Source organism: Leptopilina boulardi, unplaced genomic scaffold (assembly GCF_019393585.1).
Source record: "Leptopilina boulardi isolate dan_hultmark-lab unplaced genomic scaffold, ZJU_Lbou_2.1 LbouV2_210, whole genome shotgun sequence".
Lineage (NCBI taxonomy): Eukaryota > Metazoa > Arthropoda > Insecta > Hymenoptera > Figitidae > Leptopilina > Leptopilina boulardi.
In genome coordinates, this window is record NW_026137764.1 from 501,871 (window position 1) to 521,114 (window position 19,244).

At 26.1% G+C, this 19,244-nt stretch overlaps 1 protein-coding gene across 1 annotated transcript in view; it reads right to left on the reverse strand.

The window, feature by feature from the left end:
• Positions 1 to 14,184: 14,184 nt before the first annotated feature.
• LOC127278687 (uncharacterized) overlaps positions 14,185 to 19,244 on the reverse strand; it is a 48,143-nt gene continuing 43,083 nt past the window's right edge. The window contains exons 2-5 of the mRNA XM_051300502.1: positions 18,785 to 18,920; positions 17,745 to 17,926; positions 15,176 to 15,283; positions 14,185 to 14,311 (exon numbers count right to left, since the gene is read on the reverse strand). Of these exons, the coding sequence (XP_051156459.1) occupies positions 14,185 to 14,311; positions 15,176 to 15,283; positions 17,745 to 17,926; positions 18,785 to 18,920 (553 nt within the window). The remainder of the gene's footprint in view (positions 14,312 to 15,175; positions 15,284 to 17,744; positions 17,927 to 18,784; positions 18,921 to 19,244) is intronic.

The window sequence follows — 19,244 nt, forward strand, 5'->3', positions numbered from 1 at the left end:
AAAAAAAATAATTCTTTTAAAAAACTAATTTGTTTTCTTCAAATTTCTTAAATTTCAAAGTTTTGCAAAAGTATAGAAAATTTAACGAAAAAAAGTAAATTAAAAAAAAATTAATTATTTTTGCATCCCATATTCTTCCCATACTTTTGCAAAACTTTGAAATGTAAGAAATTTGACAAAAAAAAATAAGTTTAAAAAAAATTTTTTTTTTAATAAAATCATAGTAAACTTGGTTGTATCTTTTTCTATTGCAACGTTTTAATGCACATAAGTTATATCAAAAAGAGATCGTTTTGTGTATCATTTTTAGAAATGATACACGAAACGGTCTCATTTTTTGATGCATAAAATTTAATCAATTTATATCAATCATGGCCGAATTGAATCGACTCAAAATTAAACGAATTTTTTTCAGATATTTTGGTAATAGTACAATTGCGGAGACCATTTCACTATTTAATTTGAAAATGAAAATAACAGAAAATCAAAGACAATGTGCAATTCGATAATTAAAAAGTAACAACTTATAAACATAACCTAAAATACATGAGAAAAAATTTGTCGATAAAATCAATATAGCCGAGCTTTTTAGAAGGTAGATGGCAGCACTCATCTATTTTCTTTCTTTAAATTTTTTCTGAATCGTTTTTATAAAAAGCAAAACTGCCATCTACCTTCTAAAATGCTCGGCTATATTGATTTTATCGACAAATTTTTTCTCATGCATTTTAGGTTATGTTTATAAGCTGTCACTTTTTAATTATCGAATTGCACATTGTCTTTGATTTTCTGTTATTTTCATTTTCAAATTAAATAGTGAAATGGTCTCCGCAATTGTACTATTACCAAAATATCTGAAAAAAATTCGTTTAATTTTGAGTCGATTTAATACGGCCATGATTGATATAAATTGATTAAATTTTTTGCATCAAAAAATGAGACTGTTTCGTGTATCATTTCCAAAAATGATACACAAAACGATCTCTTTTTGATATAACTTATGTGCATCAAAACGTTGCAAAGATTTGATGCAATTTTTGGTCTCAATTTGATACTTTTAGGAAAACTGTGATCTTGCCAAAGGTTTGAAAGTTGAGAAATATAGCGAAAAAAGTAAGTTTTTGAGAAAAATTAATTATTTTCGCATCTTATACTTTATTGTGTAAACTAAAGTATGTCTAAAATCCATATTTTACCCATACTATCCCATACTTTGCCCATACTTTCATTTTTACGCGGGCATGGTTTCCTTAAAGATGGGTCGCATATCAATAAACGTAATGATTTTATAGTTTTAGACATACTGGTGGAACAAGACAAGAAAATTGAAGAAATTATGAAAACCATAGAGAAATTGAGCGAAACGCTCCTATTTACTATAGAGATAATGAATAATACAGTAAAGCAAATAATAGAAGACGCGAAAATGAAAGTAAATGAGATAGTTATCCAACAAACACTCACTAACTTAATCGCCCTGCTTAGATTTGACTATGAGAAACAGGGTAATAGAATTATTGAAATGCTAGACGCATTAGATAAGATTGCACATGTAATATATACTGGGTCACAAAAAGACATAAAAGAAGTAAGTATCTAATAAAGAAGTATTATTAGAGGAGAGAGGAACATCAAACTTGAAGAATGAATCAAAAACTAAAATAGAAATTATTATCATATAGCAGCTTTGTGTCCCTATTAGAAGTCAGCGTTAGAACATATATTTCAGTGTACCTAACAAATAATAGTTCTTAAGGTACAATTACTAAAAAAATAAATTGATCTGCCGGGTCAAAAAAGGACATAAAAGAAGAGGTTTTAAACTAATAAAAATAAAATCAGACAAGTGAAAGTTACACTCGTAGCGTAACGTAGTGAACTTATTTGGTATAAAAGCAAACGTTAAAAAAATATAAGTTTTGTATGATTATTTGACATACAAAACTTATATTTTGTAAATATATACGAGATAAGTTCGCTACGTATATGGAACCCTCGATTTCAGTGCGAGTGTAACTTGCACTTCTTTGATTTTATTTTATGACAATTTTTTTTTGAAAATAACACAATTCTACAAGGTATTTTTTTGAGATAGCAGAGTGGGTTCTGTGACAAAATAGTAACACTTGTGCTAGAACAAGTTACACTTTTTGTTCTAGAACTGTTACGTAACGTGCACACACTGGGTTGTTGCTTGCTTTTTATTACAAACAGTCAGTTGTTAGTCGAGTGCAGATGTGAAAAAAATTGCGTACCAAAGAAAAATAACTAATTAAAAAAAATTTTTTTAAACATAAAAGGAAAAGAAAACCCTATACTCTGTTCCAGGAGAGATCGATATTTTTCTGCGCATCTTGTTGTAAATGGGTGTACTTTTAAATGAAAAAGGCGTTTCCTAGATTTTTTTCAATAAATTATAGCCTATTATAAGAAAACGATTGTAACATGTGTTGCTTTTCCTATGACTAAAATCAATCAAGTTTAAAAAAAATTGAAAGAGAAAGCTTATTCGCTGAAACAAAAAATAATATACGCCTCCTTTTATAGTTTTCTGCGCGTAAAGGGCCCAAATTCGTCCTCAAAAAAATCGATCTCTCCTGAAACAGAGTATACCAACATGTTTACAGCGTTTAAAAAAATGTAGATCATCTTAAATTAATTTGGGCCTAAAAGGGTTAATGAAAAAGAATGTTTATGTTGATAATAACGGCGTTACATATTAAAGAATAGTAAATCTACTCATTTCTATTTTCAGAAATTGCAAATATTTAGTTCATTAGATGTGAGAGTTGATTAAAGTGTGAATTGTAACGTTCTCTATCTATCTTCAAGTGCTTTATGGAATTTGTAATGTTATTAGTAGGATCAAACCACTGAAAATCATCTGAAAGTGGTTGCTGGCTTATTTCTAAAAAATTTAGTTTTAATATTATCTTAAACTAGATGAATTTCTAAGTTTATTGGTGATAATATTATCGTGTAAATTTTATTTCCTTTGAAATTAATATTAATTCAAAGTAGGAGGTTCACGATGTGATTTTGTAACCTTAAAAAGAAATGTGATATTTTTTGTCAACTTCAAGTCATAGAACAAACCCTTTTAATTGACAAAGTTTCAAATTTATTAATTTCGAAACAAAGCAAAATACTCTCACTAAATTTTCAGAGCAGGTAAATTATAGGTATCAATATTAAAATATAAATGCAAAGCCCCATATTTTTTGAAATACCAAAAAAAAAGTTATAAGCTTCGAAAAATTGTGAAATTTTTTTTACTAAACAAATTTTCAAATTCGAATAACCACCTTAAAATAAAATATTTATATAATAATTCCATCATTTTTTGATGTAGAATAAATTGATTTATGTTTCCGGTAAATAGTAATATGTAATATTTCGTAGTTTTTGAACAATAGCGTTTCCAAAAAAAGTGCAACATTTAAGGCTACGAAATCACATCGTGAACCTCCTCCTTTGCATTAATAATAAATTTAAAGAAAATAAAATTTACATGATAATATTATCACCAATAAACTCACAATCAGAAATTCATCTAACTTCAGATAATATTAAAACTAGACTTTTTAAAAATAAGCCAGCAACCACTTTTAGTGGTTTGACCCAGTAGTAATACATGTTGGGTAACTTCAGACGATTTTTGATGCTTTTCATTAATATCTTTAAGGGGCCATCCATAAAGCATGTGATGCCTTAGGTGGTAGGGCGGTCAGCAATTATTACACTACATGTTAATCGTAAATTGAGAAAGCATCACAAGGAAGAGGGGGGGGGGGGGTTAAAATTTCGAAAAAATGTATCACATGCTTTATGGATGGCCCCTTATGAAAAAATATCTGGAGATTTGACGTTTGGAATGTACAATCTTTAGGGTCTTGTGTATTGATATGCTGAAAAAACTTGTAAAAGAAAATATACAAGTTCTTGTGCATGTTCATTAATAAACTTCTACATTTTCTTGTACATGTTCAAGTAATGCTCTTGAACAAGTTCAGCATCCGGAATTGAGACATGTTCTTGTACCAAAACTTGTACAAGATCCTGGATAAGAAAATATACTTGTACAAGAAAATGTACATGTTCTTGTACATTATTTTGGTGCAGGATTCATGTAAAAGTACTTTTACATGAACACGTTTATGTTTTTGTACATACAAGAACATTTGTTTAAAAATGTTTTTGAAAAAAAATTTGAAATTTTAATAAGTTATAATTATTAAGACTCTTCACTTATGCATGGTAAAAATTATTGCGCTGTTGTAAAGGCTTAAGAAAACTACTGCGCAGCCTTTAAAGTTTTTAATTTTTAATTTAAAAGACATAAATGAACATGTACAAGAACGTCTTCCACATCTGGTACAAGAAAATGTACATGAAACCTGCACAAAAAATTATGTACAAGAACATGTACATTTTCTTGTCCAAGATCTTGTACAAGTTCTGGTACATCCCTGATGCTAAACTTGTTCAAGAACATTACTTGAACATGTACAAGAACTTGTACATTTTCTTGTACAAGTTTTTTCAGCCGGCATTATATTTTTTGGATGTTCAATAAAATAAAATAAATGTTAACAATATCTCCCGTTAATACTAGACATTTATTAACATTTTGAGATACATCTAAAATGAGTAATCCCCATGTATTTTGGGATATAAGGCGTTTCATATGAGAACGACATATGATGACTCAGATTTTCCTTAACTTTTGAGTTTTGAGAAACATTTTGGTGTTAAATAAGTAGGTAAATTTTGAATTAAATTTTTTAAATATTTTTAGAGATATTTGCATTAAAAAATTGTTGTAACATTTTTTTCTTTTTCTTATAACTTTTGTACTATTGATCCTGCAAAAAAAAGTTCTGAATGTTTTTTACTCTAAAAATGTTAAAATTTATGAAAAAAATTATTAAATTTTAATTAATTTATTTAAAAAATAAAATCTTAAGAATTATTAAAAAAGTGTGGAAAAAAATTGGCGATGAAAAATAGTTAAAATTGAGAAATAAGATAGATATTTAAATTAATATTAATTTTTAAAAAAAATTTATTTCTAAAATGGTCTAAAATTAAAATTTTATTTTTTTGATCATCATGTATGTTTTTAGAGCCCAAATTATGCAAGAAAAAAAATATCTTCCTACGATCATTAAAATGTAATGATTCAAAATGAAGGTTGTGACTCCCCTTAAGTCAGTTTCAAAAGGTTTAGCTATATTTTTCGTGAAATATACTTTGTATGATTTGCCTAAATATGAACATATATCTTTATACAGAGTTAAATCAGGGTTTCTGAGCGTTGCCACTAGAATACAGTTCTTTATTGGTACTCTTCTCTGTAATATTTTCAATAGTAAGATTCCAGAATATTTATATCATTTTTTCGAGTTCAGAAACCCCAATGAAAGTATACATAGTAGGCTTCGAAAATGAAGATCTACTTTATAGATACCTCAACATAATACTTGTAAAATGCAACGATCTTTCATTGTTAGAGAAGCGAGATTGTGGAATAAACTTCAATTAGAGATGTATCTAAGCAGTCGATGTTATAAAAACTGTTTTATAACTTTTTATTTGAAAGCAACACTAAATTGTTCGACATAACATATTGGTTACCAAGTTAAATTTCATGAACTTATTTAATGTATTTTATAATTAATCGAAATCCATTTATTTATTTATATAATATATATGTATATGTATATACAAAAGCATTGAAAAATAAAGTGTAATAATATAACTAGTTTTTTTATTATAAATGGATTAATAAATTGTTTGATTTTAGTAATATCATAAAATTGTAAATCATTATAGTTTCTTACCTTCTTTTTAGGCATGTAGTACTGAGTTTTAAAAATAGATTTAAACATTTTCAAAGATGCACTCTTCAATTGTTGTCCCCAGCTAGTCAAATCAAATGTCTCTCATTTAAATCTAGGGTCTAAGATCAAGACTGCATAATATATACAGTTACTCTTATTATAGTGTTTGTCGAGCTTTGCAAGTCCCACTTTCAAAGCTTGCAAAATGTTTTCTTTTACTGAATTTCTTTTTTTCTTAGTCAACGATTCGATAGACTTCTCTAGCTTGTCTAAAATCATATTAAAGCCAACAACCACCAAATTAAGGGTCGGATTATTTTCTCCGCAAAAAACAACTGATAACATCTTAAACTGACGAAAATATTGGTAAATTTAACTTAAGAGCATTTGAACCTTCGTGACGTCACAAATCATGGCGCATAACACGCAAACTTCTCAGGTATGTGAAAAGCACAATTTTGAATATTTTTTAAAAAAACCTTTTGGAAAATGTTCAGAATAACATAGACTCTGTCTGTTATGTGCGAAAAATTCAAAATTTTGCGTTTAAAACGTTTTTTAAACAATGTTTAAGTTGGTTGTCACAAGTAAGGAAAAACACACGAATTGCTTATATGTAGGCCATTTTTGGAAAGACCAGGATAAAAATTGAAAAATTCTCATGTAATTTATCAAATATTTAAATTAATTTTATTATAAATAATAATTAAAATTGTTTATTACTAATTAAACAATAAATTGTTGTTTATTTACTTTTTTCAAAAAGCACATATAAGAAAGCATTTTTTTGACAGCTTTCTAAATTATTCATCTCAATTTTGTAAAAAATACACGGAACAACTTTGTTCAAGAATCATTCCTGAATTTGTTCAGGAACTGAGGATATGAGAAAAATTCTAAAAAATTTACAGAAAAATACAAAAATCATTCAAGAAAATACTTGTATTTTTATTATGACATTGGAAGACTTCTTGTTAATGCCGCGATCGGAATATCTCAGTCACTGGGCGTTGAAAGTTTCTTGAACTGTTTTAGAAGACACAGTACAGTAACCAAGCACTAGACAGGGATCGGTTGCGTTAAATACGTTTCCAATGCATAATACCATAAGCTGCTAAGGTTGCTGAGAGATGTAAAGCGGAGTTTTTGGACTCTCGAGGACGTGGGATCGAGTCCTCCCAAAGTAAATTTTTTTTCTAGCAAACGTAAAAATTTATTCTAAAACAAGTTCAAGACTTTCTGTAGTGAGTTTAGGAAGTTGTCTTGAATTTCTCTACAATTCTTATAGAAATACTGCTTAGAATTTTTCAAAGAAAATATAAATAAGATTTCTTAAATTATTCTCATATCCTCAGTTCCTGAACAAATTTATAATTTATAAGAATAATTATAAGAATAATTCAATTTTTAAACAAATATTTTTCACAACTTTGAAATTTTCAAATATCAAAATTAGGAAAAAACTGCATTTTTGTATGTTTTTCTTTAAAAAAAGTAAACAAACAACAACAATTTATTGTTTAATTAGTAATAAACAATTTCAATTATTATTTATAATAAAATTAATTTATCCTGGTCTTTCAAAAAATGGCCTACATATAAGGAATTCGTGTATTTTTCCATACTTGTGATAACCAACTTAAAAATTGTTTAAAAAAAGATTTAAACGCAAAATTTTGAATTTTCCGCACATAACAGACTGAGTCTATGTTATTCTGAACATTTTCCAAAAGATTTTTTTTTTAAAATATTCAAAATTGTGCTTTTCACATACCTGAGAAGTTTGCGTGTCATGCGCCATGATTTGTGACGTCACAAAGGTTCAAATGATCTTAAAACAACACGTATAATCTTAAAAAAAACATACCAATTGAACCTAAATTGCAGTAGACTAAGAATAATCAATTTTATTCCATTTTTTGGGATAGAATGTTTTCCTGGAAAATGAAAAAATTACTTACAAAATCAAAAAAAATTAATCAGCATGTCTCTATGATTTTTTTACCTAAAAAGAACAACTAAAACCTTCAAAAAAACCTACCAATTGAACCTAAATTGAAGCAGACTAAGAATAATCAATTTTATTCCATTTTTTTAAATAAAATGTTTTCCTGGAAAATGAAAAAATTCCTTACAAATTTAAAAAAAATTAATCAGCATGTCTCTATAATTTTTTTACCTTAAAAAACAACTAAAACCTTCACAAAAACCAACCAATTGAACCTAAATTGCAGTAGACTAAGAATTATTAATTTTATTCCATTTTTTTAAATAGAATGTTTTCCTGGAAAATGAAAAAATATCTTACAAATTAAAAAAAAATTAATCAGCATGTCTCTATAATTTTTTTACCTAAAAAGAACAACTAAAACCTTCAAAAAACCTACCAATTGAACCTGAATTGCAATAGACTAAGAATAATGAATTTTATTCCATTTTTTGGGATAGAATGTTTTCCTGGAAAATGAAAAAATTTCATACAAATTCAAATAAAATTAATCAGCATGTCTCTATAATTTTTTTACCTTAAAACCACAACTAAAACCTTTAAAAAAACCTACCAATTGAACGTCAATTGCAATAGACTAAGAATAATGAATTTTATTCCATTTTTGGGGTTCCGTACTCGGTTCGGAACCCTATTAATATCGGTTTTTTTGAAATCATGTACCCCCCCCCCTAGCGGCCACATAAATTTATCTGGAGGGCTGAAAATTAGTACACATATGTATTTTCGCGTGTAGATTACAGGAAAATTATAGCGAACTTGATTGGAATTGATTAACATAGCGTTGTCAAGGAAAAACCATGAATTTTTACGAAAAATGCCTAAAAATGACTATGTACCCCCCCCCCTAGCGGCCACATCTTTTGACATAAAGAGCTCAAATTTGACACACTTACGTATTTTTACGTAAAAATTACAGGAAACTTATAGCGAACTTGATTCGGATCAATTTACATAGCGTTGTCAAGGAAAAATCAAAAATTTCGAAAAAAATAATTTATTCTCCCTAGCGCACACAATATTCAATCCAGACTGTTCATACTTGCTGTAAAACTCAATTTTTGCGTGAAAAATACAGGGAAAAAATGTAAGCGCGATTGGAGTTGATGATCAATTTTTATCAAATTTTTGAAGAAAAATGATAAATTTCAGAAAAAAATGTATTTTTCCGCAAAAAACGAAAAAAGTTTTTCTACAGTGATTCAAATTTATATATTTTGACGTATTTTTACGTGTAGATTACAAAAAAAATATAGCGAGGATGATTGGAGTTGATTTTTCTGGAATTAATAAACAAATTTTACTTTTTAGATAACTTTCGATTTTTCCTTGACAAGCAGCTACTAGCCTTATATCAATATCTTAAGTTTTATCTCTTTTTGACTTAGAAAGATAAAATTTAATATTCAATATATTTTTAAAATGTAAATACAATAAAAATATTGCGAGTTGAAATAAAATTATGATTCTTATATTTTTTTAGTAAAATATTTTTTAAAAAATAAAATCGGACAAGTGCGAGTTACACTCGCACTGAAATCGAGGGTTCCGTACTCGAAGCGAACTTATTTGGTATAAAAACAAATGTTTAAAAAATATGTGTTGTATGACAACTAATATAAGTGATACGAAGAGGAACAATTTTCTTGAATTTTACAAAATTGTTCCTTTTTGTATCACTTATATTATTTGTCATACAACACATATTTTTTAAACATTTGTTTTTATACCAAATAAGTTCGCTTCGAGTACGGAACCCTCGATTTCAGTGCGAGTGTAACTCGCACTTGTCCGATTTTTTAAATAGAATGTTTTCCTGGAAAATGAAAAAATTCCTTACAAATTCAAAAAAAATTAATCAGCATGTCTCTATAATTTTTTTACCTAAAAAGAACAACTAAAACCTTCACAAAAACCAACTAATTGAACCTCAATTGCCAAAGACTAAGAATAATCAATTTTATTCCATTTTTTTAAATAGAATGTTTTCCTGGAAAATGAAAAAATTCCTTACAAATTCAAAAAAAATTAATCAGCATGTCTCTATAATTTTTTTACCTAAAAAGAACAACTAAAACCTTCACAAAAACCAACTAATTGAACCTCAATTGCAAAAGACTAAGAATAATCAATTTTATTCCATTTTTTAAATAGAATGTTTTCCTGGAAAATGAAAAAATTCCTTACAAATTCAAAAAAAATTAATCAGCATGTCTCTATAATTTTTTTACCGAAAAAGAACAACTAAAACCTTCACAAAAACCAACTAATTGAACCTAAATTGCAATAGACTAAGAATAATCAATTTTATTCCATTTTTTGGGATAGAATGTTTTCCTGAAAAATGAAAAAATTCCTTTCAAATTCAAATAAAATTAATCAACATGTGTCTATTATTTTTTTACCTCAAAAAAACAACTAAAACCTTCACAAAAACCAACTAATTAAACCTAAATTGCAATAGACTAAGAATAATCAATTTTATTCCATTTTGCTTCCTCGTGGAGGAAGCTATGTAGTCCTTTCGTTTATAAACTTTTTAAAAATGGTGAAAACAAATTTTCCTCTATATAGAAACATGTTATATGAGATCCTGATCAATTGTCCGGATGTATGTATGTGTGTGTGTATGTGTGTGTGTGTGTGTATGTGTATGTGTGTGTGGATCGTTTTTGTGAACACGATATCTTTAACAGGTTTTAATGGATTTGGATAAAATTTGGTAGGCTTATTTAACACATTAATCTCTCAAAAATGACGAGAGGATTTTTAAAAATACCCCAAAAAAAAAATTTTATCGTCTTTTTTCCAAAAATTTTTTTTTAATTGAAAAAATTTTTAAATCGAAAAATTTAAGGTAATATATAATATAATCGTCTTCTTTATGTCAAGATGAATCGATTGATATATATAAAGTATAGATTTGATTGAAATTTAAAGAATTAAAGAAAGTTAAAAAATCAAAAATTCTCATTTTAGCTAAAAAATGATGTGTTTATTTAAATTCATGTTTATATATGAAATAATTTTATTCCCTGCATTGAAACGAATTGGTTGGTATATATAAAGTATAGATTTGATTTAAAATTTGAGAATTAATAAAAATTGAAAAATCGAAAATTCATATTTTAGCTAAAAAATTTTGTGTTTTTTTTAAATTCAAGTTGATGAATAAAATAATTGTATTCCTTGCATTAAAACGAATCGATTCGTATATATAAAGTTTATGTTACACTCAAAATTAATGAAAATTTTCTTTATTTTTCAAAAAATTTAATTAATTTAAAACATTTTTACCTCGAAATTTTTTAAATCAATCAATTGAATTGGACAAATTCATTACTTCCTTCACGAGGAAGCGAATTTTTTGCTTCACACAATGAGGAAGCATAATGTTTATGAAATAAACATAAAGGACCCCCTCCTTGTTTTGGGATAGAATGTTTTCGTGGAAAATGGAAAAATTCCTTACAAAATCAAATAAAATTAATCAGCATGTCTCTATTATTTTTTTGCTTAAAAACAATAAGGAAAACCTTTAAAAAAACCTACCAATTGAACCTAAATTGCAAAAGACTAAGAATAATGAATTTTATTCCATTTTTTGGGATAGAATGTTTTCCTGGAAAATGAAAAAATCCTTACAAATTCAAATAATATTAATCAGCATGTCTCTATTATTTTTTTACTTTAAAGAAACAACTAAAACCTTCAAAAAGAAACCAACCAATTAAACCTAAATTGCAGTAAAATAAGAATAATGAATTTTATTCCATTTATTTAAATAGAATGTTTTCCTGGAAAATGAAAAAATTTCATACAAATTCAAATAAAATTAATCAGCATGTCTCTATAATTTTTTTACCTAAAAACCACAACTAAAACCTTCACAAAAACCAACCAATTGAACCTAAATTGCAATAGACTAAGAATAATGAATTTTATTCCTTTTTTTAAATAGAATGTTTTCCTGGAAAATGAAAAAATACCTCACAAATTTAAATAAAATTAATCAGCATGTCTCTATTATTTTTTTACCTTAAAACAACACGTAGTTGAGTTGTACCTCACATCATATTTAACAGTTTTTATTTCTAATACGCACTCTCTATTTTTATTTTCTATTATTTTTATGAATAATTAGAATGTTTTGAACATTTAATTATTGTTCTTTAGTATAACGAGACTTTTTACATCTGTATCCACTGTAAATGAAATTAATTATCTAGTTTCATGCAATTATTTTTAAGGTGGGTGGGGTATAGTTAATTTATTAACTTAATTTCCAGATATTAATACAATATTTGAAGTATATTTTCCTAAATTCTCAGTGAAAAATATTGCAAATTGCAATAGTGGCAGTAAATCTCTTCAGGCGCCTCGTAAAAAATGGATTTGCGGTGTTCAACGTAACTCGCAACAGGATCATCTAAATAAAAAAAAAGTTTTGTTGTTTAAGGTTGATTTTTTTCGAGGTAACTACAAGAGGTTTTTTTTTTTTCGCAGCACTTTAAACCAAAAAACTCGATTTTCGCTGAAAAAATCGATGCATTTTTTACTGTATAATTAATAATTATTAAAAAAAAGTATCTCGTAGTTACCTGGGAAATTTAGTTAAGAAGAACTGTGCCAAATGTTAAAAAGATTGGTTCAGTAGATTTTGAGATATCGTGATCACATGGACTTCAAAAACGTCATTTCGAGAAAAGCGCAATTTTAAATTTTGACAATTTTTGAAATCAGACTTCAGATTCGTAATCAACGACCCCAAAACTTATACATACACATTAATGACATCAGAAAACATTCAGAAATGTCCGCAAAAGGTCAAACACATTCATTTAAAAAAATAATAATGCAAGAAAAAAAATTAAATACCATACCCCCCTTAAAATAATATAATTTTATCTAAATTATATAAAATTAATCTTTATCTTATCTATTACTTTATTCTATGTATGTTATCTTACTTTTTTCACATTTCATAATTTAAATAAAGAATATTCTAAAAAATATGTCATTTTCTTCAATTTTCAACGGTGGAGCGCAGCTCCCCACTGTTTTTGAAAAATCATAAAACCAGTATTTTCGAAGAACAAGCGAAATTTCTATTTCCTTTTTGAATTTAATTAATCAATTATGCCAAAAATTGTATTTTTACGTGTAGTAAAAGTTCTATATTAGAATAGTAAAAAAAAATTATGTATGGTTAGTTGGGGTAAATGGGGACAAGAGGTTTTGGAGCTTAATTTACAGTTTTAAAATTAAGTTCAACGTCAATATTTTAACCTCATATCATCTGCAAGAGGTTTTGAGTATTGCCAAGCTTTTATCTTGACAATTGGTGGCAAGATAATTCAAGTTATCACTCAATGCATAAAAACTTGAAAATCAAAGTCAAACTGTTTCAGTATTTTGTCGAGCATTTCAAAGAAAACAGACTTAAAAATCATACCAAATTTTTTTCTTATTCCTTATGACTCCTATAACAGAAATTCACTTGAATTTTTGATTTTTGTTAATTTGGTAAATAATGACAAACTGTCCCCATTTACCCTGAGTTTTCCAATTTTTGGGGTAAATGGGGATAGCTTGTCATTATTTACCAAATTAGCAAAAATCAAACATTCAAGTGAATTTCTGTTATGGGAGTCATATAGAATAAGAAAAAAATTTGTAATGATTTTAAAGTCTATTTTTTTCAAATGCGAGACAAAATACTAAAATGAAAAAAAAAAATTTTAAATAAAAAAATTTTAATCTGTTCAACTATTATATATCTACTACAAATTTTTTTCAAGTTTTTTCATCCCTTAACACAGTAATATTCATCAGGAAACTTCTTTCTTAAAACTTTTTTAGAAACTATGCTGTCCCCATTTACCCCAAATTTTATGAAATTTTCTAAATTTTGGGGTGAATGGGGACAGTCAGTTTCATGCGTTTATAGCTTATCTAAATTTTTTTCTGCTGCATAAAATTAATCCTGGGAACGTAAATAACAACTTAAAAAAAATAAACCCGCAAATATTACCTTTTTAAGGAAGGAACTTACGTAATTTGTGAAAATATCAATTTTGTCCCCATTTACCTCAACTGACCCTAATAGTTTTGATCGAAAAACAAAACTTGGAGCACAACTCCCCACTCACCCCTAAAAAATGGATTTATTAATCATTTTATTTATTATATTATAAAAAATCATGTTTTATGTACATATAATAAAATAGATTTTTCATAAATTTCAACAATATTTGCAATTATTATTTTATTTACATTACAATAAAAAATTGATGAAAAATTTTAATGGAGAAACTTAAAAAATTTTCAATTTTACAAATAGTAACTTATTTTATCTAATAAACTAACAGGACATTGTTCATTATATTTATGGCAATTTTTTATAAATTCAGCTTCTTTTATTTCATTTGGCAAATTTTCATCACGTGAACTGGAAGGCCTGAAAGAATTATTTCATACTTATTATATAATATAAAAAAAGGTTGAAAAATAATTGTAAATAAAATAAAAATGAATGTAAATAATATTTTAGAAATAGGTACGTGAAATTGATTTTGAGGATAAATATTATTTACCAAAAAGTTTTTTTTTAATGGTCATAATATATGTTTATTTACAGTTTTTATGTAAATAGTTACTCATTTTTTTTGTTTACGTAAATAAAGTATAGAAAATTTGTGTACATTGCAAGTAAATAATTTGTTCTGTTAATGAAGAACATACAAAACAGAGAGAAAAATTTACTTTTCACATGAAAAGAAAATAATTCGGGAATGTTTGAAGTACAATCGATTATGTACATAAATAGTTTAAACAAGGAAGTGATTTTTTATCCATATTATTACACAAAAGTGATTATCAAAATCAATTTTTAAACAATTAATTTCCAAATGACATATTATCATATTATTAAAATATTTACTTATATAAATAGGGTCAGTTGGGGTAAATGGGGTAATTTGTCAAAAATATCGATTTTGTCCCCATTTACCCCAACTGACCCTATATATGTTTTTTTTTTTTTTGTAAATTACATTTTTCTGTAAATTTAAATTGAAGAATAAAATTAAATTATTTCAATTTTTTATTTTTTTTTTTTAATATCTATTATTTCTTTTTAATTAATTTTTTTTCATTCGTATTCATTTATACCAAAATATTCAAAATTCAATATTTCAAAAGCTTTTAATAAATACTAGAACGAGAATTTCAGATGTAGTATTTTATAATCTCTTCAAATTCATTTTAATTTAGATGAAATTTTCAGATTAAAAAAAAATTATACGCAAAACTCTTCACTCACGTAAAAAGGATGTGTAAAATATCTCCAATTAATCCATTTTCATTTATTGGCTTTTCCGCAACTTCACAAATTGTACGTAATAGACATGCTTTACCCGGAAATCCCACACTAAAGAGAAAATATTTATATTATTCAAAAATTAATTATAAAAAGTTGATAAAAAACTTTTACATTATATATATATAATATGATGTATTCCACGCCAAAGTGTAAGTCCATCTACAATTGCATCTCCGATTTTTTTGAGATTTTTTTTTTCTTTTAGTACTAATTGAAACTAGCTTCCATGAATTTTTTCAAATTTTTTTAGCAACCCGTTTTCGAGTTATGGAATTTTGAAAATTGGAGAATTTTCATGATTTCTAATTTTTGAATGCTCATAACTTCCTTAAAAATGCATCAATAAAAATCAAATTTTTGGGTATTGTCATTATGATTTTTGTAATCAGAGCATCAAAATACATAAAAGTAAGTAGTATAAAAAAAAACCAAAAATATTTTTAAAAAATTCAAAAATTTTTGAAAAATTCCGAAAATATTGTAAAAATTGTTTGCCCATTATCGGACTAGGCTTAAAAGTTTCGTAAAAAGAAGTACTATTTTTGAAAAAATTTTGATAAAAGTCGATTAGTATGTCAAATGAGAGAAATGACTTTTTTTCATTAAACTTCAAAAATTTGATAGTTAGGGTCAGTCGGGGTAAATCCGAACGGGGGGTAAATCCGAACGCTAATTATTTCAGCTTAATTAAAATTTTTAAAAATAAGTTCGATATGAGAATTTTTACCTCAGATCCTCTTGAAGAGATTCTAAGTATTATCCCATTTTTTGTTTGTTAATTAGCAACAGCATAAACAAAGATAACAAGTATTGCAAAAAAGATTGAAAATCAAAGATGACACTCTTTCAGTATTTTGTCTCGTATTTGAAGAAAAAGAAGCTAAAAATTCATTTTATTATTTATAATTGTTTGTTATGAATACTAGAACAGAAACTATATTTGATTTTTGCCTTCTGTAAAATTTTATTAATAATATCAGACCGTTCGTATTTACCCAAGAAAATTGGAAAACTGGGGTAAATCCGAACGGTATTTTTAATAATTTTTTTTTACATCAAAGCCACACAAAATTGTTTTTATTTGATTACACTATTATTTTAACATTATAAAAGTACATAGAAAAAAGTTTTTCTTTCTATACGTATCCTCGTTAGTAATTAATAAGCAGAAACTTAATCTCTGTTCTCTCGAAGGAGTGTTTCAAGTTTTTTGCCAAATGGTTTGTTGAAAAAAGTTTTTCAGGATCTTAATAAAATTTGGTATTCTACGGTTTTTGGGGTCGCTAATTACCAATTTGAAGTCAGTTTTTCAAAATTCAAAATGGCGGACGAGAATTAAAAAATTCATTGGATTCGCTCGAAAATTGTTACTCGAGGGGTTTCAGGGTCGCTGATTACGAATTTTTGATCATTTTTAAAAATAAGTTTTAGGAAAGTCCGCCATTTTGAATTTAAAAAATTTGACTTTTATTTTTGTATTTACATTCAATCACTCCAAAATACTTTCTGTACCAAGTTTTGCAAAAATCCGTTATGATTTGATAAAGTTATTGAAGGTTTTAATTGTGTAATACATTTTAATTTTTAACCTGTTTGATTTTTGTATTTATATATGATGCATTATTACATAATAGGTTTATTATCGTATTTTTTTTGAGTTTTTATATAAGTTTAACAATTGCAATACTTTAAATTTATTTTCCCTAAGATTTTTCTGAAATACAGTGGCGTTCGTATTTACCCCCATATTTTAGGAAAGTTGCAAAGTATCGAGGTAAATACGAACGCTAAGTTTCCTGCGATTGTAATTTATCAAAAATTTTTTCTACCCCATAAAATTGTTCTATGGAAGTAAAGTAACAACTTCATGCACCAGAATACCGGAAGTATTTTTTTTTTAAAGAAAAAACTTATGTTATTGTTGAAACTTACTAAAAGCGTTCGGATTTACCCCAGTTGACCCTATATCGTTTAAAAAAAATTTCGATTTTTTTTTTGAAAAGTACGTTTAAAAACACCCATTTTAAAAAAAGACTTTTAAAATTGATGCATTTTTAAGGAAGTTATGAGCATTCAAAAATTAGAAGTCATGAAAATTCTCCAATTTTCAAAATTCCATAACTCGAAAACGGATTGTTAAAAAAATTTGAAAAAATTCATGGAAGCTAGTCTCAATTAGTACTAAAAGAAAAAAAAATCTCAAAAAAATCGGAGATGCAATTGCAAATGGACTTACACTTTGGCGTGGAATACATCATATTATATATTAAATTATTGAAAAAACTTTTAATTATAGAAAGTTTCAATAATTCACTTTCTTTCAAAGGAAATATAATAGAAATAAATAAATATTATGTTAGTGCAGAGAATAATAACTTAAGTATTTTATTATTTATTATTGTTATTTAATTATTTAATGTTATTGTTACTTTTTATTAGTTCTCGCGAAATAACGATAATTGTGTAAAATTGATTTATTATTTTAAATATTTCATTAAATAAATTAAACCTTTCGAATTTTCTTTTCACAATATTATAAGCTAAACTTCTATCGATATTTCTTTTTTGATAATATTCGTCGTAATAACTGGAATTTTTATCACCAGGAAGTGCGTAGTTTGCTTCAAAGTAAAATGAAACTGAAATTGATTTATCTGGTATGTCTATTGGTATTGCCACAGCGAAAAAGATCTGAAATTAAAAATTCGTCAAAGAGAATTGTGATTAATTGATTTCTTGAAATACGTATAATTTGACAATATATGGAACTAATGGTTGGGGTACACTTTTTCTAAAAAATAATTAAAAATTTTTTTTTTTGCTAAAATTTTTTTTTCTAACTTCAATTTCTAATTTGTTTTTTTTTTCTAACAAAGTCTACTAAAATTTATAATAACAGAAATTGATATTGCAGTTCAACTTAAAATGTAATATAAATTGTTTTTTGTTATTCGCCAGCAACTTCGGAGAAGTCTTATCAGTTCTTTATTATAAACTCAAAATTCATTGTGTCAAAATTTATTGTGTCATTTTAATTTAAAAAAGTTTCAAATTAACAAAAATTAACAATTAAAATTAACAAAGATGATATTCTAAATTATCTTAGAAGTGTTGGCAATAACATAAATGTTTAATAAAAGTGACTGCAAATTATAATAAAAGCATTTCAACATTTTAATAGAAATATTTCAATAATAAATTATTACTTTTAGAAAAATTTAAAAATATTTTTTAAAAATTGAACTTTATTAGAAAAATTTTTTTTAGGAATCAAAACTTGTTAGAAACAAATTTTTTAGAAAACTAATTTCATTAAAATTGGCTTTTTTAGAAAAAAAGGATAAGAAAATATTGTAAAATTAATTTTAAGAATTGTTTAAAGTTGAAAAAAAGGAATTGAATTTAAATAAGAAAAATTATTATTGTATTTGGCAAGATAAAGAAATAAGTTGGTTGTGAATTATGACATTAATTTAGTGTTGTTGTTTATATGTATATAGGGTGTGCATTCGAGACCTATTAAGCGAATGTGAATGATTGATTTAGTACCCCCATTCCGCTACCCTCGGGAAATCCAATGGATCGAATTTGCCTCGACACGGCAGAAGAGATGTTCTTTACTCTCACTTGGAAGGATAAGCATAAAACGTTCCAAAAAATGAACAAGTGCAGTGGAAATCGAGCTCTGAAATTCCAAAGGCAATTTCCTATCACTTATGCACTCTATCGACAACGTAAATTATATATATACTAATATGCTCTTCCTTTTACTCTATATTTACTTCCGTATTCCCTATAATATATATTACATACAATTTTCTATTAAATCCATATCATATGTCAAATTCATATTTTTCATTTTGTAAAAATCAATTTTCAAATTAATATAAAAATATTAGACATATTTATTATAAACTGAAAAAAATTTATAATTGGTTACTTGACTGTGTATTGTCAAATAAATATTTATTTGAATTAAATAATTATTATATTTGAGTACGGTATTTTT